We start from the raw sequence: 26,421 nt of genomic DNA, 5'->3' as shown, positions 1-26,421 counted from the left end.
ATTATTATTGTATTATGATACTGAACATATTTTAATGTATCTGGAAATGTTTAATTTTTTTTAAACATAGAAAAGCATACTATATATTACATTGTAAGACATGCATTTAACTGATTGATGTTAGACAAAACACTGCTAGACACAAGCCTAATTGTTCTGATTTATGTACAACTTTGACTTAGAGATTTAGGATTGGAGCCATTTGTAATCAGAAAACTATCTGTATTAGGGTCAATTCAGAAGAACTAAACAAAAACATCAAATAGTGAAGATATTGTTTGTTGACAGTTCTGCCATCTACATCCATATACTTCTGAAAGCAGGATTTCCATCCATCTAACCCTTCCCTACCGAATTCTGCACTCTCCGATTTCCACCACAGCATAACGACATCCTTGTGGGACTCCAATAGTGTTTCTCTAAAATGTTCTTTGACGTTTGGTGAATAAAAATCAGCCTAACTAAGCAAGATCAGAGTTACAGGGGTTAGGTTTCCCGACAAACCAAATTCTCATTGGAGAGCTCTGGCTCTGCTTGTAGAATGAGTAGAGGCAGCTTTTTGATGGAAATGAACTCCTGGGCGCATCTTTGCTGGCCTTTGTCTTACAAATGCAATGTCCAGTTTTCTTCATGAGTGTTCCTACCCCCTTGAGATCCTAAAAACACTTACAATAACCTTCTGAGGTGATCTCCCTGCCTTGAATTGAACTGCCAAGACTGCCTTGTAATCCACTGCTCTGATTGGACCTTTCTGCAGGCATTCTAACTCGACGCAGACCAATGTTTTACCGAGTGAACTTGCCTGCAGCCATCCTCGGACTACAGAAACATGTTTGGACAGGCTTTGCTTAGAGTGAATCTAGAACTCGAGTAGCAATACTTACTGACTAACCCTTGTACTCAGAAAATCCTTGCTTTATGCCCTAGAAGATGAAGATGTAGAAGGTCTTATAGAGAGAGGTTAAGGATGTATATTGCTAGTCCCCATTTTCACATCTCTTTCACTTGGTTATTGCTTTTGCATTAAAGTTCTTGATGAATTATTAATGCGGTTAACAATAGTGAGAATTATTTGCCTCAGAAACTAAACTTCTGGGGCATACTTAAAAATTTCATTAAGATTTTAGCCTACTAAAAATAGAATTCCTATGACCCTATGAGACTTTGCTAAATTTCAAAGATGTGATTGGCTATGTTAATTTAGGATTGCAAACCACAGGCTTGCTAAATTTCTTATCTAATTTAATATCTAATGGATGGTTAAATAATAATACTTAAGTGAATAAAATATGTATACTGTACCTTCCATACAATTTTTTCAGTATCATAAATCCCTCCCAAATCTAATAATTGTCTGATCAATTCCAATGGTGGTCGGGCTCCGTATTTCTCTGATGCTGGCATATTCAGATCATCAATAAATATTACAATCTTAAGGAAGACAAAAGTTAGAAAAATTATGCTCCCTTTCTTGGAATTCTGAATTAGGAATATTAATTATGTTATAATATAAAAATAAAATTATATGCAATAACACAGCAATTTTTGCATTAAAATGTATATATGAAAATCATTTCTGAAGATATGGTTTTAGAGAATGTTAAGTTTAAAAATAGCAGAAACTCTACTCACACTCTAGAGAGTTATGATAGTTACGTTGAGGAATAGTTATAAATTCATTTGATGCTGGATAATGTACTCTAATGATGATTATTACAAAGGAGAATTATTCACTTAACACTCACTTATTGAGTGAGTGAGGCACTGTTCTAGGTATTTCGGTGGTTATTTCATACATACCCTGGTTTAGGAATAGCACTATCATTTGGAATTAGACTTCTGAAATTCTGTTGCAAATGCTGCTCTCTTTAATAATCAGCATACAATTCACACACACATCAATTTTTTAGACCTGTGTTAGCACATTTCCAAATACTATGCTCTGAAATACATTCATTATAGTGTCTATCTACATTAGGCCTTTAGGTTTTGCTAATTTTGGTAAAGTAAGAGGTTAAAAATATACAAAGAGCCATCAAATTATCTGATCGGTAAGTGCAGATACATTTCTAAATAAGATACTCAGTTTCCCACTTTATGTCACACACTGAGTGATTACAGAAATACTTATTTGACTAACATTTTCTTGCTTGCCTTTGTTTGTGCTTTTATGTCTGATGAAGTCAGTTGAGGCAGAGTTGACACTGATCAATTAGATTTCAGAATTACTGTTCCTTTAAAATCTCTAAAGTTGCCATGTAAGCAAAGACCAATCCAGTTTACCCAAATCCTCATAAAACTTAGGGGAAATTTGGAGCAAAAATTACATGGAATGGCAAAAGGCTCCCCCAAAGCTGAATCAATATCGAGAGAGAAGAACAAAGTGGGACTCACATGTCTTGATTTTAAAACCGATTACCCAACAACCTTAATCAAAATTGTCTGATACTGGTATAACATTAGACATATAGACAAATGAAATAGATTGAGAATCCAGCCATAAAGTACACATCTATGGTAAACTGAATATTGACAAGGATGCTAATGCCATTTGATGGGGAGTCTTTCAATAAATATTGTTGGGGAAATTGAGTTTCCACATGCAGAAAATGAAACTAATTTGATGCCTAGTGCCAAATACAAAAACAAATTTTAAATGTATGAAGGCCCTCAAAGTAAAAACGTTGTTGTTAGGTGCTCTTGAGTCAGTTCCAAGCCATGCACAATGGAACGAAATACTGCCTATCCGTTAGCACCCGCGCCTTTGGCCCTGTGCTGGAGCCCATCATGCAGCCACTGTGTCAATCCATCTTGCTGAGGGTCTTCCTCTTTTTCACTGTCCTTCTACTTTACCAAACATGATGTCTTTCTCCAGGGACTGACCTCTACTGACAACATGCCCAAAGTATGTAAGGCAAAATCTTGGCATCCTTGCTGCTCAGGAGCACCCTGGTCATACTTCTCATACACTCCCTTGACTTTTTTGGGCAGTCCATGGTGCTTCCAATATTTTTCACCAGCACCACAATTCAAATGCATCGATTCTTCTTCGATCTTCCTTATTCCTGCGTCTAAGTGTCACACCCATATGAGGCAATTGAAAAACCATGGCTTGGGTCAGGGTGCCTTAGTCTTCAAAGTAACCTCCCTGCATTTCAATGTCTAGAGAGGTCTTGTGCAGCATACTTCCCCAACGCCACCCATCTTTGATCTCATGAATTGTTGCCTACTGAACATGGATTGTGGGTCCAAGTAAGACAAAATCCTCCACAACTTCAAACTTTTCTCCAGTTAGCTGGAATTTCCATTCTTCTCAAGGTTATCCATTGTTATGATTCACACAGTCAAATGCTTTGGCACAGCCAATAACACACAAGTAAACATCTTTTTGGTATTGTTACATTCAGACCAGATCCATCTGACATCAGCAATGATATCGCCTTTTCTATGTCCTTTCCTGAATCTAGCCTGGACCTTTGGCAGCTTGCATGTGGTGGCATCAATCATGCTGTGCTCTAATTTGAGCATTCTGTTGGATCACCTTTCTTTGGAACAAGTACAAATACGGATCTCTTCCAGCCAATTGGCCAAGTAGCTGTCTTCCAAATTCCCCAGCATAGATAAGTATGTGCTTCCAGTGCTCCATCAGCTTGTTGGCACACATCAGCTGGTAGCCCATCAATTCCGGACTTCATCATCTAGTTGAAGGATTTCATTTCAATTTTGGCTAATGCTTTTGATGCAGCTTGAACTTCTTCCTTCGGAACCATTGGCTCTTGCTCACCTGCTACCTCCTGAAATGATTCTCGACTAGTCTTTTTAGTACAGTGACTTTGTGCATTCCCTCCACATTCTTTTGATGTTTCCTGCACCATTCAATATTTTGTCCATGGCAACTTTCAAGTTTGACTTTTTTCTTTAGTTCTTTCACTTTAAGGTATACTGAGCCTTGTTCTTCCATTTTGCTTTTTGAACTCTAGGTCTCTGCACATTCCCTTACAATAGTTGTTTTTGTCTTTCAAGCTACCTTTAACATTCTCTGTTCAGTTCTTTGACTTGATTATCCCTTCCACTTATTTTAATTACACCGTGTTTCAGAGTCTCTTCTGACATCCATTTTGGTCTTTTCTTTATTTCTTGTTGTTTTAATAACCTTTTGCTTTCTTCACGAATAATGATCTGGATGCGCTCCTGCAAGGTTCCTCTCATTAGTGTTCAATCCATCAAATATCCTCCTGAGATGGTCTCAAAATTCAGGTGGGATATGCTCAAGATTGTATTTTGGTTTTCGTCTACTTGTTTTAATTTTCTTCAGCTTCAACCTAAACTTACATATAAGCAACTGATGTTCTGTTCCACAGTCAGCCCCTGGCCTGATTTTAACTCTGCCTTCACCTTCCTACTGGTGAGCCAATCTGGTATCTGCCAGAGCCCAGGAGATGAGTCTACCACCATTGGAACCACGTGACTTTGCTCCCATTGGCCTGTGATATTCCTGCATCTTTGCACATGGCTGCATGAGTCTGAAGAGAGGCTTATAGACTAGTATCAGACTTATGGACTCGAGTTGGACTGGGATGTTTTCCTGATTCACAATTACTTCTTGACATAAAGCTCTTTCTTACACATATGTGACTTGTCTCTGGATTGTCTCTAGTCAATCTGGCCTAATACAACTTCCTCTTGGTCTATGTACAGGTTCACAATGAACACAATTCAGTATTTTGGAATTTATTGGCAATGTTATTCATCGTTTGTTATGATCCACACAGTTGAATGCCTTTGTGTAGTCAATACAAAACAAGTAGACATCTTCTGATATCCTCTGCTTTCAGCCAAGATTCCTCTGACACCAGAAATGATATTCCGTATTCCATATCCTCTTCTGAACCTGGATTGAATTTTTGGCAGCTCTTTGTCAACGTACTGCTGCAACTATTTTGGAACTATCATGAGCAATGTTTTATTTGCAGGTGATATTAATGATATTGTTCCATAATTTCTGAATTCTTTTGGGCCAGTTTTCTTTCCAACTGGCTGTCCAGGCAGCTGTTATCCAAACTTCTTGGCATAGATGAATGAGTGCTTCTAGTGCGAGATCAGTTTGTTAAAACATTTCAAAAGGTATTTCTTCAATTTCCAGGTGTCGAGGGTTAAGAGTTGTGATGCTCACTACAAGGTCGGCGTTGGAAACCAACCAGCTGTTCTGTGGGAGAAAGATGAGCCTGTCTTCTCCCATAAAGATTTACAACCCGTCTTTTCAGTCCCATCACAACACACCAGCCACCACAGTATCACAAGCTTGACAGACTAGTGGCGGTGATCTAATATGACACAGCAAGTCCTCTTCTGGGACTGTACCCGAAGACTTTAAAGCAGAGACTCAAAGAGATACTGGTACATTAAGGTAAATTGCGGCATTATTTGCAATAGTCAAATAGAGAATCTGAATGCCCATCGCTGGATGAATAGATAAACAAAATACGGTACACACATACAATGGAATACTCACCGATACAAAATGTCAATAACAGGCAACTCTGTAGAGACCAAAGTTTACTCATGGCTACGAGGAATGAGAGGGGCTGGAGGGAAAGGGAGTTTATGGTCATGGGAAATTGGATCAGTTAAGGTTAGGGTTGGACCACCAATTACTGTAGTGCTGTCAATCAATTGTACACTTGTAACAGCGGAATTGGCAAAGTTTATATGCTAAAGTGGTAGTGAGATAATTTGATGTCAACTCGAAGATGTATGAAAGTGCAGAGGTACAGTCAAATCTGTCATTCAAGTCACAACTTGATGGTATAAGAATGTGAGACATTAAGAACTGCTCCCTTTCTCCCCCTGTCTCCCTTACCTTGCTGCCTGCCGGGACCTGGGCACTGACTCTGAGCGCTTCCTGAGTCCTGCCATGCCTCCACCGACCTTGGATACACGCGGCTCTCCACCAACTGGCCTGTGGTCTTCCTGCATTCTGCACACTGCACGTGGCTGCATGAGTGTGAGGAGGGACTTTGGAGCTAGAATTGGATTTATGGACTTGAGTTGGACTGGGTTGGGACACATTCTTGATATATAATTATGTCTTCATATAAGGCTCTTTCTTATATATATGAATGTCATTGGATTTGTTTCTCTAGTCAACCCAGCCTAACACAAATACCTTTACAACAAAGACCAAAAAGCAAAATAAGAGTAACTGGTGAGGCTGTTTATGTATATCTCCAAACCTATGGGATTTGATTTTTTGGTTTGGAGATCTAGGGTCATGCTTTCATGTGATATCCCAGTTAATTGGCATAATAATGTGCTTCTGTTGTACCTCCTATTGTATAGTGCATGAGGTCTTAAAAACTTGTCAGCAGCCATCCAAGGCACCATTGGTTTCCCTTCAACTGAAGAAACAGAGGAAGGAGAGTGAAGAAGAGAGGAATGAAATGGAATGTGCTGCCAATTGCTTCCATGAACAACTCTCTCCTTTGCCAGGGGACCAGAAGAATTAGATGGTGCCCAGGTATTACCATTGAACATCTTGATGAAAAATTCTATAGAAAAATCATGTTCAAAAGGAGGGAAATACAGAACAGAATGTCAGTCTCTCCTAGACTTCAGACTTTCTGGAGCTAAGATTGTATGCTTTAAACTATTCCCCTGAGATGAGATAATCTTTAAACATTAAACCAAAAATATTCCCTGAAATCTTCTTAAAACAAAACGGTGGTTTAGCTTACCTAGTAAAGAATATATTTCTTCAGTATTATATTCTTTTAAGAGCTATCTAATGTGGATGAAATTGACAACATCAACTAAAAGGATTAAATAGAAAATTTAGCAGGTAGTGAGTTTATGGTAATGGGGAGGGACAGCTCAGAAAATGAGGGCAAGAATGATTGCACTGCTCTAAGAATGTAAGCAACGACACTGAACTCTACAGGTAGAAACTTCTGTGTATGCGTTTGTTGTGCATATTCTCAATAACAAGATCAACCAAAGCTCTAAAATGCTCCGATGCCTGAAGGGATTAACTTCTAGAGTTCCCAAGGAGCTTCCCCTATAATGTGACCAAGCACAATGTAGCAAGTAGTTGTTGGAAGATTATTCAGGTCACAGTCTGATGTTGTCTCTTTGAGAGTGTGGCCTACCACATGTATATTAAAAGACACCATAGAGAATCCTTTTCTTCCTGCTGACCTAGATCCTGTGTCTGGCTCTTTGCACCTGGTCAGGTGGCCCACCATGTAGCCTGCCAGCCCTGGGAGCTACTAAGCAACCTACCATATTGCTTGCCGACACTGGGTGTCATCATAACTTAACATCTGACCTGCCGATCTGCCTCTGCATCTACCAGCCATGGTCAGCCTGCTTTATTTTCCTGCCTTGTGGTTCATCTTCCTTCTTCCTCGGTCCCTAGCCCCAGAAGCCGCATGAGTCAGGAGAGATGTCCAGCTTAGTATCTCATCCACAGACTTGAGCCAGAATTGGCTTGCCTACCTTTCTGCACCTTTATGGACCATCCTCCTGATAGAAATGTCTTTATTATACCTATGTCTATATGCATTGACTTTTATTCTTGAGAGAACTCAATCCATTTACTGTAAGTTTCAATGGCAACAGAGAGTTTGGTTCAACCAAGGAGCAGTAAATAAACAATGCACCAGACAGACAAAGAGTAAGAATAGGGAACACCCAACGCTATTTTAAGAAAGTAGTTGCTGCCTGAGGTATAGCAAGGCTATAAAGTCTTTCCCTGAGTCTCTGGGTATCACGTTTCCTGTAACTCCAACTTTTGTGACAGGGGGACAATGTTATATGTGGCTACACAATGGTAGCTACCAAGCTCATTTTCCAGTTTTCTTTTAGGTTTTATCCAGAGTACAGTAGATTCCTTGGCTTCAGTAATTGTCAATCAGTAGAATTTATTATGTTGGCAATAGGATGATGTTGATTTGAAAACCAAAACTTTCACTATTTATAAACGAAATATTCAAAGATTGTTGGGGAGTATAGGTTGTACTTATCTTGTAAAATGTATTAGTATTCATTAAAATAAGGAAATGTATTCCTTGCATAGTATTTAAAGGTTAGTCAACAATTTGGGATGTGCTTACTCTGTTGTTTTTTGGTGCTCCAAGAGTGTCTTTACTTCTTCTTATTAGCTTCTTAAGAATCATCTCCTTGGTTTTTGCAGTTGTTATATTGATGCTAAAATTTATTCTTGAGACAATAACCCCCTTATTAATATTTTTAAATGTTATTTCACTCGTTTTAACTTCTGGCTTTTTCATAGTCATATCTGTAAGGCCTAATATGCAAAGAAAAACAAATTAAGAACTCTTTCATATTGTTGGCTTTATTTTGAGGTATAAAATTTGAAAATTATTTAACTTTACTCTACCAACATCATTAATTTTGATTCATGGAGACCAACAGGGCCGAGGAAAATGGCCCCTGTGAGTTTCGGAGTTTGTCGATCTGTAAGTGAGATGAATGGCTCATCTTTCTCTCATGGAGTGGCGGGTGGCTGTTACCAGCAGCCCAGCTCAGAACCCACTGCGCCGCCAGGACTCAGAATCAACTCAACGATAGCCAGGTCATGTCATTTTAAAGCAAATGGTACCGAGTACAAATCAGTGAGGGCAGGTGCTCCGATATTGAAATTCTTCTAAATATTTCCTTACTTTTTTGGGGCAAAGTGTTCCTTGGCACCGATAGCCAAATAAAAGCATAAAGCCCAGAGAGTCCTCTATCGATTATTCAAGATAAAGACACATAACAGAGATGTTACACTTTTCATGCTTCTAAAATGCTCAGCACTTTCCAATATACTATATTTATAATGAAATGACATTATAAATCTAAAAACAGTGCACAGCTATGTTCTCCAACAGAACGAAAACTGGGGTATATTCCCTGAGTGCTGATCATTCAGAGGGTTATTTGTGATGGAGCTGTATCAACTTGGAAGTAACATCATAACCAAAACCACTTCGGGCAGGAATTGTGCAGTCTCTTTTTGATGTTCACAATGATCTTGGAGACATCCTATTATTTTCTCCTTGAGACATGAAGTTGCTGCTCCCCAAACTACAATACTTCCAGAACTTTTGAGATCTATAGATGGCACCTAACAACCACAACATAGGTGTTTCTATTATGTAACCTGATTGGAGCACTCCTAAATCCTTCTCAATATTTCTATTGTGCTATTTTCTATTTTTAAAAGCATTAGAGAGTAAAATAGACACTTCTTTATTTCTAGACTTAGTCTGTGATTCCATTGATATGCCAGAGAATCAACTTTTTTGGGTGAACTATAAGCATTCCATCTTTTTATAAGGTGGGACAGTTTGAGAGGACTGGTGGAGCAATGATAGGATTCTACTTTTCCATGTGGCATACTGAAGGCTTCATTCTTTTCTGCACCACCAGTGCCTACTTCCACAGGGCTCACCAGGAATCCCCCTGAATGGTTGCCCAGTAGCCAACAATAGCAGCAGCTTACGGAACAATTGGCGAGTGTACCACCTAATTTTCAGTTTTTCTTTCTTGCATTAAAAAAATTACAACTTAGTGTTTTGAATGCTGAAGTTCTTTGAGTAGCTTACCAACATATTTTCTATAACTCCCCCCAAAATTAAAAAAAATAATCATAGGTTTCTGATTGTATGAAAAGAAGTGCCTACAGTTGAGGTTTTGAAATGGTTTATACTGCTTTACTTACCTGAATTTCCAGTTACTGACTTATGAGTTTCAGAAAACAAGATGCTGATATTTTGTTTCAGGCTGTTGGAATAAAATATTTCGAGGATTCAAAATTAGTTTATTTACTATAGTGGCCACATGAAAAACAAGGAAAAAAAGAAAGTAACATGCAGAATTAATCTGAATTTCCTTTTCTGTAAGAAAACAAGTACTTCCCCTCCCCAGGTTAACCTTTTTACAGATAAAATTTGTGGTACTAGTGGAGTTTATACTTAAATTTAACAAAACTAACTCTAAAGAATAAGTTGGATAAATTTCTATTTCTCTGGATTGTTCCTTGACCTTTTATAAAATACATGTTGCCTTATGGGTCACTCAGCAAAAGTCCCATTCTATTTTGTTTTTGGTTTTAGGATTTTTTTGTTTTGATTGAAAATAGTTTGTCTATTTAAAAAAATCCAATTTCCACTTTTAATTTTTCAGACAGCTATTTACCTATTTGTTGTGAATTAGGTGAAGGTTTATAGAGTAGATCACAAGTTTCAATTCCACAATTCAAGTTATCCTTTGCAATCCCCTCACTGCCTCCCTGTGTCTCCTGGTTCCACGATTCCTTCCTTCTTTCCTAACCCTCTGAACTTTGTCCTTGGTAAATGTCACCCATTTTATTTTAAATGGTTGATCATTCAGACCTGAAGGGTTAGGGCTATTGGTTTTTTTTTTTTTGGGGGGGGGCGGTTTCTATCCACCAGGAAGCCTGACTCTTTAATATCTGAGTTTTGTTCTGCGTTTTTCTCAAACTCTATCCAGAACCTTCTATTGTGATCCTTTCCAGAGCAGTTGATCGAGGTAACCGGGCAACATCTAGTTCTGGTCTCAGTGTTCTGGGGACTGATGCTTACATGGTCCATTAGTCAATTTGACTAATTGTTTCCACGTGTCTTTAAAGTTTCATCACTCTTCTTTGCTCTGGATAAGATGAGAGCAATAGATGCATCTTACATGGCTGCTCACGACCTTTAAAGTCCCCATCACTGCTAACCAAATTAGGATGTAGACCTGTGTGAACTATTTTATGACAATTGACTTTGATGGAAGACACCATTATTTATCATTTTATAATAATGCATTAAGGAATGATTCTTATTGTATGAAATATTTCAGAAATGAGTGTTCTGATTTAGAGGGCTTATTGAAGTGTGGTAGGGATATATTCCAAAATCAGTAGTATAGTTGGCTTGAAATAAGGTGATAATATTAGAAAAAAGAAAATAGAGTGATTCAAGATGTATGGAGAAGACAGAACAGACTCTACTAGTAGGAGATTGCATGTGAGGTAGGGGGAAATGGAAATCTGGAAAATGGCAAAATTATCTCTGATAATTGGGCTATTAGAGATGGGCTGGTGAGGAGAATAGGGGAGTGGATTCAAGTATAGTTTCTAGGGTTTAGGCTTGAACAATTGGGTCTTTTCTATTGAAATGAGACACTGGAGAAATAATAGATTTGTTAGAAGAAAAAGTAGGAGTTATGTTTTGGTTATATTAAGGTTAAGGTGTTTATTAGATATCTGAGTATACATGTAGTATTATTGGGTGGCTAGAATTGTTGGGTGCATTAGATAGCATGGCTAGTGGTGAGAAACAACAAGTCACTCTGTGGAAGAAAGACGGGTTTTTCTACTTCCTAAATATTTCGTCTTGGAAACTCAGTGCCTGTTCGAGCCTGCCCTGTAGGGTCGCTGTGAGTCAGCATGGACTCAATGGCAGTGTCTGGTTTTGGTTTTCATAGTATTGTTACTGATGTGGTTAGGTGCCATTGGGTCAGTTCTGATGTATAGAAACTCATGTGCAATAGAATAAAGCACTGCCTGGTCCTCTACCACTCTCACAATTGTTATGTTTGAGCCCATTGTTCCAGTCATTGTGTCAATCCGCGTTGTTAAGGATCTTCCTCTTTTTCATCGACCTTTTACTTTCACCAGCATGATGTCCCCCAAAGATGCCCCTTCCGATACAGGTTCAAAGTGCTTGAGACCAAGTTCTGCCATCCTCACTTCCAGGGAGCATTCTGGTTATACTTTCTCCAGGACAGATCTGTTCTCTCTCTGTCATTCTTTTGGCAGTTTTTGATAGATCAGTATCTTTTGCCTATATCGTAACTCAAATACATGGATTCATGTTCAATCTTCTTTATCCACTGTCCAGATTTTATGATGATTGAAAATATCATGGCTCGTGGCAGGTACACTTTAGTTGCCAAAGTGACATCTTTACTCTTTAATGCTCTAAAGGGGTTATTCACAGCCGATTTGTCGAATGCAAAACATCTTCTGATCTTTTTTCGCTGCTACCATTAGCCTTGATTATGGATCTAAGTAAAATAGAATATTTGGCAACTTCACTCTATCATGATGTTGCTTATGGGTCAAGTTATAAGGATTTTTGCTTTCTTTAGATTGAATTGTAGTCTTTATCAATAAGTGCTTAGGTCTTCTTGATTCTCAGCAAGCAAGACTGTACTATCTGCATACCGCAGGTTTTTAATGAATCGCTGTGAAAGGCCATGTGAAGTGGAGGAGGTGTCTGATTTCCTCTGGTTACACAAGGGGAGAGGAAGAGGATCAGCATAATCAGCATCAGCTGCCCAGGCTGTGCCAGCCATGCCTCCGTCATTCAAACTTCTTAAAGTCCGGAACCAAAGGGCTCTCCCACAGTACGCTCTACTTCTCAGCTAGGCTCGGTAATTGCTAGGGCTACAATCCCAGACCATATAATTATGGGCTTCATGAGGGAAGTGAATAGGTTACTATTCAGGTGAGAAATGCTTAGGATGCAGTTAGAACAGCCTCTTCTCTGCGGTGAGTGCAGCCTGGTCACTTAATGACCCTCAGTGTCTTGGCCTGGCCTTCCCCCTACTCTGGCAATGTTACAGGTTCTCTTAGGGGGTGCCAATAAATGCCCAAAGGCATTTGTCATAGTCTCAGCTGGAACGTGCTCAGCTCTAGCTGCAAAGAATCAGCAAACCTCACTCCCTCAATTACAATCCTGAGGAGCACTCCGTGCCTGGAGGTACTCAACTTTACTTGTTCGATGTGCTGGGAAGTTCATTGTTCTGGTTTTTTGCTCTGTGTGTTAGTCTGGGTAGACTAGAGAAACAAATCCATGGACACACATATGTGTATAAGGGAGAGGCTTCTATACAAGAGCAATTGAACATTGAAAAAACATTTCAGCCCAGTCCAGATCAAGTCCATAAGTCCGATATTAGCCAATATTTCTGATATCAATCTATAAAGTCCTCTTCAGACTCATGAAACACATGCAATGATGCCAAATGCAGAAGATCACAGGCCAGTGGGTAGAAAGTCTTTGGATCCAGTGGCATTGTAAGCATCTCAGTGCTGGCAGGGGTCTCTCTGTGGCTTCTCCTGCTTCAGAGGTCTGGTTGCATCCATGTGGCTTGACTTCTACAGTGTCTCCCAGGGAGTAGCAGAGAGAAAGATATATATATATATATATATATATATATAATATATATATATATATATATATAGAGAGAGAGAGAGAGAGAGAGAGAGGTATCTTCTGCCTCCAAGGAGGAAGTACCAGATTTCCCAGAATTCTCAGGAGAAGGCCACATCCACAGAAGTCTCATTAGCTATCTCCAGATCGACAGACTAGACTCCACCCCTACACTCTTAATCCTTAAATTGACAGCAGATTAGGTGAGAACCACCCTCTGGCTCTTGACAATGCTCATTTGCCACTCCTCTGTTGCTCCTCTAGTATCCTGAACCAACGGGTTGCAAAGGGCAGGGGTTTTGGAGTCCAAATGGTATGCTTCACTCCTGGCTCTTCTCTCTTGACAGTAGCCAACTCCCTCTTCCTATTTTGAGATAGCGTATTTTATAATTGGCAAGTTAGCTATTCTATAATTCCATTAACAATCACTTAGAACTGAACCCTATCACTATTTGCCCCCCACTTCTCTTACTGAGACCCACCAGGAAAAAGTCTTTTGGTACGAGTTGCAAAGCTGTGGTTAGAAAAGCCACACTAAATAAACCACTTCACTGCAGTCTTCTTCCAACCCTGATATCACATAATTCTGCATATAGTCAAGCTTCTCAGATGATTTGCTCAGTAGACAGATTGAATAAATATGGTGAAAGGATACAACCTTGATGCACAACTTCCTTGCAGTATCTCCTTGTTTGGTCCAAATAACAGCTTCTAAGTCTACGTACAAGCTTCAAATAGGCACAATGAATTGTTCTGGAATTCCCATTCTTCATGATATTGTTTACAGTTTGTCATAATCCACATGGTCGAATGTGTTTGCACAGTCAATGAATCATACACAAATATTCTAGTATTCTCTGATTTTAGTCAACATCTATCTGACACCAAGAATTCTATCCCTTGTTCTAGCTCCTTTTCTGAATTTGACTCGACTTTCAGGCAGTCCCCTGTTAATGGATTTTGCATCCATTTAAAAATTATCTTCAGCAAAATTTTACTTCTACTTGATGTTAACTAGACAGAGGCTGAACAAAAGGTGGAAAGTGTTAGTAGTAGTGATAGTTTCAACCTGGACTTGCATATGGAGCAATTGATGATCAGTTCCACAACTGGCCTCCAGTCTTGTTTTAGCTGATTATATTGAGCTTCACCCTCTTTTTTTACCATAGTTTTACAAGATTTCATTTCTGTGTATACCACCTGGTGAGGGTTATTTGTGTGGTTGCCATTATGGTTGTTGAAAATAGAGATTTTTCAACGAGAAGGCCATTGGCCTTGAAAAATTTCATCATGTGGTCCCCGGCCTTATTTCTATCACTAGGGCCACATTTTCCAACCACCATTTTCTCTTCTTTGCTTCCAACTACTGCATCCAATCATCAGCAATTACCAATACATTTTGATTGCATGATGCATAAACTTCACACTGACTAGTAGATATCATTGTTTTGGCTTTCATGATTGGTGTGTTCATTTGAAATAACTGTATTAAATAGTCTTCCTTGTAGGGGAATGGATATGGTCTTATCAGACAGCTTTGTACTTCAAAATGGTTCTTGTAATGTTCTTTTTGACCATGAACATGGCAGCATTCCTCTTGAATCACAGTATGCTCTATGGGTGTCTGATTCAAAATAGCCAATACTTGCATATTTTAATCACTAATGTTTGTATTATGAGTCTAATGCGTAGAGGCAAAGTCTAATATGGAATTCTCTACTCTTCCATCTTCTGTTCAATTAGAATGATAGGAGACTTTATTAAAATTTTAACTGTATTAGATTTTGCCTTAAAACATTATATTTTAAAAAACATTGTATTTTTGTTTGTTCAATTTAGATATCTTTTTTCTTTTCCTTACAGTGAGGCAGACAATATGATATGGACAAAATTATTTATAAAGTATAATTGGATATTAATGAGAAGAAAATATACTTAGAATGCATCAGCAAAATCAACTGTGAAATTTTTGTAAGTTTTGGGTACATATTTTTGGTTGCATATAAAAATTGATGTTTTAAATTTGGTTGAATTTAAAGGGATGAGTCTAGTTGTTAATTATTTAGAAAAACACTTTTCTTAACTTTTTAAAAAGTAGGTTTGCTTATAAAACAACGTGCATCTACCTTCCTCCTACGGCAACTCCGCCCAAACAGCAGTGGGGAGCTCCAGCCTGCCCTCTGTGGGAGTGCTGCACAAACACAAGGCAGGTAAGACAGCCCTCTCCAGCTCTCCACGCTGCTGAGGAAACCGCCGCCTAGCCTCCACGTGATTTTGCCAACTAGGGCAATTCCACCCAGCACCCGTGGGACCCTGCACCCAAAGGGCACACCCACCCACAACCTTGAGGCAGGGTTTAAACCCCTCCAGCCCCATGTTCAGGTGATCAGGAATCGATTATATCTTTACTCTTTATTTTGTTCTTCTCTCTTTTTTCTCTTTCCCACCACAGCCAGTCTTAGTGAGCACGGATGTGATTTTTGTTCTTTCTCTTTCTTTTCCTCTTTCACTTTCTTTCTTCTCTCCTCTCCCTCTCTTTCCTTCAACATGCTACTGTTGGCTTCCAGCACCCTACCCTCTGCCTAGGGAAACTCCTCCCACCCAGCAGGGAGAGCTCCAGCCTGCTCCCTGTAGCAGTGCTGCACACGACATGAGGCTGCTGCACACGGCACAGCACAGTGCTCAGCTATCTCTTTATTTATTTATTTTTCTTTTCTTGTTCTTTCTCATTTTCTTTTTACCTCTTCTTCTGTCTATTCTCTCTTTCCTGCCACAGTCTCAGCAGGCTCAGTTTTTCTTTTTTGTTGTTTTCTTTGTTATTTTGTATTTGCTTATTTTTGTGTGTGTTAGTTTGTTTTTTACTTTGCTCTTGTCTTTATTTTCTCCTTTCTCTCTTTTTCTTCTATTCACTGTCTCTTTCCTTTCACAAGCCACTACCGGCTTCTAGGCCACTCCCCTCCACCTAAGGCAACCATGACTGCCCAATTGGGGGGACTCCTGCCCGCACTTGTTGGCTTTACACGCAGCTGGGGAAGTAACACCAGCTCTCCGTTGGACCCCAAATGGCTGGGAGATCTCCCTTTCAAATGGCTGGGGGGAACTCCTGCCTACACCCCAAGGTCCTACAAGTGACTGGGGGAACACCTGCCTGCAGTTTGTGGTGATCCATGATGCTGTGGGAACATTCACCCAACCTCCATGGTGATCTCTCACCCTAAGGTCATTCTGCCTGCCATCCACAGTGCTCTACAGTCACCAAGGAGGGTACACCACCTGCCCTCTATGACAATCCAGTTGCAGAGGTAAACACCACACACCATTTGAGGTGCTCCATGCCCCGTGGGACACATCACCACAATTCCTGGGAGATCAGCCAGTGAAGCACTATCCTCATGGGCCCACAACCACCCATCCAATTTCCTGTGAGAAGATTATCCAACTCACATTCCAAATAACAGAATACTGGTTGGATAGGGTAAGTGGGGAAACCACAGGATGATACAGTAGTTGCCTGACCCCCTAGTGCAGCTACCTGCAGGTAGTTTGCAGAAGCACTCATATGAGTCCCCTAAAGAGCTCAGTGCTCTTAGACAATCTGGATGATGGCACTGGGCTCCTCTAAAACAATATGTAAACAACAACCAGCCCCAACAACCTCAAGGAACAAGCAAGAGAAACGCAATACAATGCTGGAAGAAGTCATGAACCTAACAACATGCATAGAAGAAACAGACCTGCCACAGAAAAAAATATTCAGAGTGCTGTTGGAGTCATACAGGATATGAGGGAAGCAATATAGAAAAAAGAGGATCAAATGATAGAGTAGATAAAGGTCATGCACCGAAGGGAAATACAAAATCTAAGGGATAAAATAACAAAATCATGTAGAAAATTAAAAGACTGTGCCAACAGACTCGAGGAGGCAAAGAATTGCACCAGTAGCCTAGAGGCTAACCATGTAGACTTCAGCAAACAGGAAAGGCATTCAAATAAGACCATCAGAGAAGCTGAAGAAAACCTGAAATCCATGTCTGATGCTATTAATAGGAACAATATTAGAATAATTGGACTACCAGAATAAGACACAACAAAGAAGTCAACAGAGAAAATATTGAAGGAATTCTTAGAGGAAAACTTTGTCAGCTTAATAAATAAAAATCGGGCAATCATTCAGTAGGCTCAAAGAACAACAGCCAGCCTGAATCCCCAAAAGAAATCACCAAGATACATAATCATTACATTATCCAACTATGAGGAATAGGAGAAAATCATAAGAGCAGCTAGGAAAAACAAATAATCACTTATAAAGGTACCCTCCCCAAAATATGTTCAGACCTATCAGTGGACACAATGAAGAAGAGGGGGGAATGGAGTAACAGATTCCAAAAATTGAAGGAAAATAACGCAAACCCAAGAATACTGTATCCAGTCATATTATCTGTTAAGATAGATGGAGAAGTAAGAATCTTTCCAGAGAAGGAAAAACTCAAAGAATACATCAAAAGAAAACCAGCCCAACAAAAGGTTCTTCCTGACCCAGTATGGGCAGAAGATCAACCCTCACTGAGCACAAATAAGAGACTGTTAGATAGAACAACTCTACCCAGAGGGTGACAAAGAGAAAACAGCCTCCAAGACAGCATTGGGTCAATGTTGGAAAGGAGGTAAGAACAAACCACACACATACACAACACAAACTGCTAAGATAGGTAGGTAGGAAAACACCCAACACAAAAGGTACAAGATAACATCACAGAGTCCACAGATGGATGTAATAACACTGAAAATCAATGGACTGAACTCAGGTATTTAAAGGCAGAGGCTAGCAGACTGGCTCAGAAAACATAACTCATCGATCTGCTGCCTACAGGAGACACATCTCAAGCTTACAGACAAAAACAGGCTGAGAATTAAAGGCTGGAAATAATATGTCAAACAAATGGCAATTAAATAAAAGCAGGGGTAGCAATCTTAATCTCTGAAAAAATTGATCTCAAGGTATAAGCCATAACAAGAGGCAAGGAGGGGCACGGTACAATGCTCAAGGGAACAGCAGATCAAGAACCAGTGAGCATATCAATGTGTACACGCCCAACGAGAGACCCACAAAATTCATAAATCAAATATTCCACAGATAAAAAGGAAATCACAGGCTCAACAGGTCAGAGGGAAAAAACTTATCAAGGACGGTACAAATCTAAACAGCACAATTGGACAGCTTGACGTGATAGATATTTTCAGAGCTTTCCACCCAAACATAAAAATTCACATTTTTTTTCAAACACATATGGCATATACTAAAAGATATACTACATGCTGGGACGCAAGTCGAGCCTGTCTAAATTCAAGCACATAGAGATTATACAGACTTCTCTCTCTGACCACTATGCCATAAGACTGGAAATCAATGAAAGGACGATAAAGAAAACGAGGGCAAATAATTGGAGGATGAATAACTCTCTATTGCAAAGGGAGTGGGTATTGGCCCAGATCAGACATGAAATCAGGAAGTTTCTAGAAGTGCATGAGAATGAAAATATAATGTACAAAAACCTTTAGGATACAGCAAATGCATTTTACCAGAGGAAGTTTGATAGCAATGCATCCATACATGAAAATGGAAGAGAGACTTATGGTTGATATGTTGGCACAAAACTTATACCAATTAGAGCAGAATCAACAGGACAATCCTACTAATAGCTAAAGGAAAATAATAAAAATCAGGACTGAGATACAGAAGAAAGAAAACAAGAACACTGTGGAGAAAATTAATGCAGCTAAAAGTTGGTTCTTTGAAAGAATTAACAGAATTGATAGACTCCTGGCAAACCTAATCAAAGAAAGGAAGGAACAAATTTTAATAGCAAGAAGAAGAAATGAAACAGTTGATATTACAACAGACCCTAATGAAATCAAAAGGATAACTGCACAGTTGTATGAAGGCCTATATTCTAAAGTATTCAACAACTTGGAAGACATGGACCAATACTTGGAAAAACAATTCCTCCATAGGCTATCCCAGATGGACATCAAGAACCTCAACAGACCCATATCAATTGAAGAAATAGATAAGGTAATCAAGGAATTACCAACAAAAAATTCCCCGGGCCAGATGGTTTCACAGGAGAATTCTACCAAGCATTCAGGGAAAATTGACACTAATCCTACACAAACTTTTGGCGGAGTGGCAGGACAAGAGATCAACAAATAGAAGTTTAACAGACTGCAATAAGCATCAGACAAGATCACAGAAGAGGCGATTACAATAGCTAAGCACAAATTGAAATATCTAGGGATATACCTGACTGAAAAACAAAAGATTTGTAGAAGGAAAACAGCAGAACACTATTACAAGAAACTAAGAGTGACCTCAACAAATGGAAGAATACCTCATGCTCATGGATTGGAAGTCTCAATATAGTAAATATGTCAGTTCTGGCCAAGGCACTACATAAGTCTAATGCTATCTTGATATGAATACCACCAGCCTTCTTCAAAGAATTGGAAAAACTGATTACCAACTTCATATGGAGAAGGAAGAAGCCCTGAATTAGGAGAGAACTCCTCAAGAAGAAGGACAAAGTGGGAGAGATTGTACTACCTGATTTTAGCACCTATTGTACAGCCACTGTGGTCACAACAGTGTGGTACCTGTATAATGACAAATATTCAGACCAATGGAAAAGAGCTGAAAACCCAGAAATAAAGACATCAGTATATAAACTATTTATTTTTGTTAAGGGCCCAGAACATATCAAATGGGAAGCAGATGCCCTCTTTAATAAGTGGTGCTGGAAAAAAAAAAAAGGATATTTACCTGCAGAAGCAAGACCCTTACTTCACTCCATGTAAAAGAATAAACTCAAGGTGCATCACAGACCTTGAGGTAAAACCCCAAACTATTAGGGCCATTAATGAGGGAATTGGGACAAACCTGAGGAACGTGGAGCAGGGAATACATAGGCTATCAGAAATAGGGAAGGATACAAATACAGATGAGTCACAAATTGACAAGTGGTATATACTTAAGATAAAACACCTGTGTACATTGAAAGAATTCACCAAGAGAGTAATAAGAGAGCCCACAGACTGGGAAAATATCTGTAACAATGACATACCAGACAAAGGCCTTACTACGAAAATCTACAATACTTTGAAAGCTTACAAAAAGAAAAAATATAACTGCCCACTAAAGAGGTGGGCAAAAGACTTCAACAGAAGTCTCACAGTGGCAGCAATCTTAATGGCCAATAAACCTATGAGAAAATGTTCCCAATCATTAGCCATAAGAGAAATGCAAATAAAAACAACTGTGAGATACCACCGAACACCCTCAAAGATAGCCCAATTAAAAAAATCAGAAAGTAACAAGTGTTGGAAGGACTGTGGTGAGAAAGTAACTCTCATCCACTACTGGTGGACCTGTAGGTATGTATAGCCATTATGGAAATTGATTTGGCAATATCTAAAACAGATGGAGATTGAGTTACCATACGATCCAGCAATTCCCCTACTGGGTATAAACCCCCAAGAGGCAACAAATAAACTACGGCCATACATCTGTGCTCCAATGTTCACAATTGCAAAGAGTTAGAAACAACCCAAATTTCCGTAAAGGGACCAATGGATCAAAACACTGATACATACATAGAACGGAGTACTACGCATTCCTAAAAAGCAGCAATGAACGCATGAAGCACATTGCTGCATGGAAAGAACTGGAGGAAATCATGCTAAGTGAAGTAAGCCAAGCACAAAAGAACAAGTACAACATGAGTCCACTGAAGTAAGCTTAAAAAAATGGGGAATAGGGGAAAAGCTACTATATATCTACATTCCTGGGGTGAGGTACAGGTATTATGGCAGGGTCCAACATATGGCAGGGATACATATGGCAGCCAACTAAATAGGAGTGGGAAAGAAAGAGAAAAAAAGAGACATGGGGAGGGGAAAACGGGGAGGGTATTGTTTATATCTCCACAGGAGAGGGAGAGGGAGAGGGAGACCAGGCTTTAACCCAATATGCCAAGACATGAATACAACACACCGACATGTACTAGGGAACCAATAGAGAGGTCTGTGGGACCAGCCCCAATCCCAATTATGTGTACAAACCTCCCACCCTCCCAGAAGAATGCACTTCAGAAGACAGCACTGAAGCTACAGTTTGGGGAGAGGGGCATGTCTGATTAGAGCACACAGAAGAAACGAAGAGGGATGGAGAGGGAGATGAACACATCTTGGCCCACTAATACCCAAGGATGATATCCCTGCTCAGAGCAGCCCATGCACAGAAGGAGCATAGGGCCAGCCCCACCACGAGACATAATGTCCCTCACTGAACCATAGCCCTATGGGGGACAACAGTGGCAACACAGTGCAGGAATTGTGCCCAGTCTGATCCCGTTACACTGGGGCAAAATGCTAAGGGCATGCAACAGAGCAGCAAGGGGAGCAAAGTGATGAAATCCCCAGGGAATACTAAAAATAGACTTTGGAGACAGACTGTGGCTTGACTTGACTTGGCTGGAAAACACTCCTAAACACCAACAAACAGACCTTATAGGCTTTTCCATTTTTGTCAGTGGCTTTCTTTATGTTGCTGTTGTTGTTGTTGTTGTGTTGATTTTGACTTCCTTTGTTGTTTTGTTTGGCTTTGCCTGGTTTTTGTATTTATTAATGTCTCTATATGTCTACCTATGTAAGATAGGCGGGATAAACAATTTGGAGACAAAAAATGGGACCGATGGTTCTGGGGGGACATGGGAGAAGGGGAAAGGGGAGAAAGGAAAAGGTAGGGACCAACCCAGGGACAAGGGAACAATAAGTGAACTAAACTCAATGTAGTAGGATGCCTAGTGTGGCTTTATCAAGGGCAATGCAGCAGCGAAGAATTACTAAACCTGAATGAAGGCTGAGCATGATGGTGGGACAAGAGGAAAGTAAAAGGAAATAGAGGAAAGAAGCAGGAGGCAAAGAACACTTATAGAGGTCTAAATAGAGGAATGTATATATGTAAATATATTTATATATAATGAGAGGGGAATAGGTCCAAGTACTTATATCTATATGTTAAGAATTAAGGTTGCAGATGGACATTGGGCCTTGACTCAAGTACTCCCTCAACACAAGAACACTTTGTTCTAATAATCTGGCATTCTGTGATGCTCAACTTCCTGACATGATTGATGAAGACAAAATGGGTGCATAAGCAAATGTGGTGAAGAAAGCTGATGGTGCCCGGCAATCTAAATATATAGTGCCTGGGATCTTAAAGGCTGAAGATAAACAAGCGGCCATCTAGTTGAGAAGCAACAAAGCCCACATGGGAGAATCACACCAGCCTGTGGGATCACAAAGTGTCGAAGGGATCAGGTATCAGGCATCAAAGATTCAGAACAAAATCATACCCAATGTGAATGGGCGGTGGGCGTGGAGTGGAGACCCAAAGCCCATCTGTAGACAATTGGACATCCACTCACAGAAGGGTCGCAAGGAAAAGATGTGCCAGTCAGGGTGCAGTATAGCACTGATGAAACACACAATTTTCCTCTAGTTCTTTAATGCTTCCTTCCCCCCACTATTATGACTTCAATTCTACCTTACAATTTGTATTAGATCGGACCATGTACACTGATACAGGTAAGAGCCAGAAACACAGGGAATCCAGGATTGATAACCCCTTCAAGACCATCAATGAAAATAGAGATATCAGGCGGATAAGGGGACATTGTGGGGAGAAAGAGGGAATCAATTACAAGGATCTGCATATAATCCCCTTCAGGGGGACAAACAACAGAAAAGTGGGTGAAGGGAGTCAGAGGACGATGTAATATATAGAATATCTTGTAAATAATATGTAACTTTTATTAAATAAAAGTATATGTAAATAATAATCTACAACTTATCAAGGGTTCATGAAGGAGGGTGGGGGGAGAAGGGAGGGGCAAAATGAGGAGCTGATATCAAGGGCTCAAGTAGAAAGAAAATGCTTTGAAAATGATGATGGTAGCACATGTACAAATGTGCTTGATGCACTGGATGAATGTATGGATTGTGACAAGAGATGTAAGAGCCCCCCCCCCAGTAAAAGTATTTAATAAAAAAATTAGTGCTATTAAAATAAAGAATTAAAAAACCCACAAAAAACCAAGGTACATTTATATATTAAAATAAAGCCCTTTTTTTTGAGACCAACCCAACTTAGAATTTAATATATACCTTGATCTTTTAATTTCATCATATAATAGGACTTCTCCCAATATTGATTCATATTTTATATCAAATGCTCCTGGTCCCTCTAACTTTTCAAGCATTTGGTTAATGGCAGTGGTTTTCCCAACGCCAGGCTCTCCTAAGGAGCAAAAAATTCATAGGGTTAGATTTTTATGCAAAAAAATAGCCAACATATTAAAATGAACCAATAACATTTTCCTTTATTTGAAAATGGAATGAAAAGTATATATATTTTTCTCTTCATTCCCTTCTTTTTCTTTCTATGAGTAGCTAAACCATGGAGTTAATATAAAGCTCCTCAAACTAGAATTTGCTGATATTTCTTGCTGTTACGTTGATTTGATTCACCTTGACCCTATAGCTCTTCTAGCATAAAAAAACATACTATATAAAATGAAATTCCACAAACAGTTTTACTAACATCATTTGGTGTAACAATTTGATAATAAATTTATTGAAGAAGAACAAAGAGTTATATCTTTATAATTCACCAAAATATTTAGGGAATAAACCCTCCTTATATCAAATTAGAGGAAATGTGTAGGCTCTCTCTCTGAGAGTTCCTATTTCATTTTGTCTGAATTCTTTGAGGTGAAAACTGTGGCTGATGCCTCTATTAGAAGGTAGCACAATTTAAGAATGGGAAAAGTCACTATGTTGCAATATATGTTATTAACTGGGATGAATTCCTCATTTGGTAGTAGCAAAGGACTGGGAAATGTGCATGTAAATTTAACAGGCTATGGAGACCATAATATATTAATTCAATCGTTCTGGAATTTGTCTAAACTGTAACGAGATGATGAAAAGTTTGACAATGTACTACAAGGTGTGGGGGGAATAGGCATTCACATATTATTGGTAAGAATACTAATTGATAGTCTTTGTGAAAGACACTTTTATTGTATTAATCAAAGTTATAAAAGGATGCATTTTGGTCCAGAAGTCCTACTTCCAAGAACTCTAAGAAACATAACTCCCAGAATATTTTATACATATAGACCTGTACAAAGATGTTTACTGAAACATGGTTTATTTGATAAAATTGACCACTGATATCCAACAATGGAGTCTCAGCGTTTTTATAAATCTCAATACTTACTTAATCTTCACAACAATCTGGGCACATTAGACCCTTATCACAGATGGAAACAAACAAACAAAAAGCTTGAAATAAGCTGAGTATCGTGGCATCACCACGCAGGTACAGCGATGTGGACCATACAGGGTGACACTGTCAGAGGGACTGACGCCAAAATGACTGTCTATTTTGTAACATTCTTGTGCAATATTTCAGTGGAAATTAATTTTTGAATAAAATATGCCTGTAGTTAATGATAACAATAAACCATTTTTGCAAGCCCATCTTACATGTATCAACATGCCTACAAGCCTAAAAGTGTATGCTAATTTACCTTTTGAACCTCTTAATGCCCTTTAGCGAGAGCGTCATTATTAACCAATTACAGTGGCCCTTTAAATCATATCATTTTTTCATCTGCATGTGTTACCAGCAAGCTGTTGTTCTCATCCTTGCCAATATATTTATAGTGGCTGGTTTTGTCAAATTTCCTGCTATTTTAGCAAAATATTGTATTAAGTAATATTTGTGAATCTATGTCACTAACTTTTTTGAGAAGGAAATCGTAATTAAAAAGGTGAAAAACCAAGAGGCTTCCATTATACTAAAAATGTAACTGATAGTGTTGTAATTAAATTTAGAAAGTGTCCATAAAACACATTTGTTGTTAGCATTCATATAATTTAAGAAATATAACATTTAAGCCATTTGAAATTATATTTATCCCCTATTATTCTATGATTGATAATCAACACTATTAAGGATCTATGTGGTTTGCTACATGTGATAGTTACATAATCTGGTCCTCAGTTTGGGATTTGAGAGGATTAAGAGTGAAGAGGTGGAGTCTAGTCTGTCAATTGGATCATAGCCAATGAGGCCTCTGTGTGGGCATGGCCTTCCCCTGAGAGTTCTGCGAGCACCTGTATTTCCTCCTTGGAAGCAGTAGACACTTTTCTCTCCTTGCTCACTCTCTTGGAGACACTCTACTGCCAAGGCTGACTTCCTGAGAGACATCTATCTCTGAGGAGAAGCTCCAGGGACCTACCCTGATGCAACCCTGGGAAATGGAGAAGACAGGTGGAGACTCCTGCCAGCACTGAGATGCTTACTGCACCACTGGATCCAGAAGACTTCCAACCCACTGGCTTGTGATCATCCAGCATTTGGCATCATTGCATTTGTTTTGTGATTCTGAAGATGACTTTATAGACTGGTATTGGGCATATGGGCTAATCTTGGATTTGTTTCTTTAGTCTACCTGGACTAACAAAATACAGGACTAACAAAGTCCATGAGAGGGGAGGTGACATGGTGAGTTACTGCACTGGGTGACACCAACCCCATAGATGCCACCAGTTAACTTACTTCTCTGTGGACACACAGCTAGTAAATGACTGAGTAGAAATCAAAATAGGAAGTGTTTGTATGAATTTAAAGCCTAAACTTTTTCTTTTAAAAATTCATTAAAAATAGCTTTATTGATATAAAATTCCCATATCATATACTTCCACAGTTAAGTTGCTTTTAAAGAGTTGTAGACACATCATCACAATCAGTTCTAGTGCTCCCTCCCACTCTACTGAATTCATTATTTGCTCCCCAATTCCCCTCACCCCATCCCTGATAAAGCACTGCATCCTCTATTATCTTTATGCATCCACTACTTCTGTGCTTGATAACCTGGGAAACCTAAGATAAACAATTAAAAAACAAAAAGAAACAGAAAGAAAAAATAATATAAAGATTAAAGCAAAACAAATAAGAAAAAAAGACCATCAGCAAAAAAAAAAAAAAAAAAGGCAAGAGAGAAAGTCTCTGCTGTGGAACAAGCGAGAAATATTTAAACCTAGAGCAAATTCAGGTTGGGTCAAG

General features: G+C 39.1%; 1 protein-coding gene across 1 annotated transcript in view; it reads right to left on the bottom strand.

Annotated features, from left to right (window-relative positions):
• Positions 1 to 26,421, bottom strand: part of DNAH14 (dynein axonemal heavy chain 14) — a 419,312-nt gene that overhangs the window by 158,039 nt on the left and 234,852 nt on the right. Inside the window, exons 44-47 of the mRNA XM_075542667.1 lie at positions 23,451 to 23,583; positions 9,725 to 9,786; positions 8,112 to 8,296; positions 1,303 to 1,431 (exon numbers count right to left, since the gene is read on the bottom strand). Of these exons, the coding sequence (XP_075398782.1) occupies positions 1,303 to 1,431; positions 8,112 to 8,296; positions 9,725 to 9,786; positions 23,451 to 23,583 (509 nt within the window). The remainder of the gene's footprint in view (positions 1 to 1,302; positions 1,432 to 8,111; positions 8,297 to 9,724; positions 9,787 to 23,450; positions 23,584 to 26,421) is intronic.

The sequence above is a fragment of the Tenrec ecaudatus genome, chromosome 1, assembly GCF_050624435.1.
Source record: "Tenrec ecaudatus isolate mTenEca1 chromosome 1, mTenEca1.hap1, whole genome shotgun sequence".
Lineage (NCBI taxonomy): Eukaryota > Metazoa > Chordata > Mammalia > Afrosoricida > Tenrecidae > Tenrec > Tenrec ecaudatus.
The sequence above is the reverse complement of the archived record's forward strand: the minus strand, read 5'-3'. Positions and strand labels throughout refer to the sequence as shown.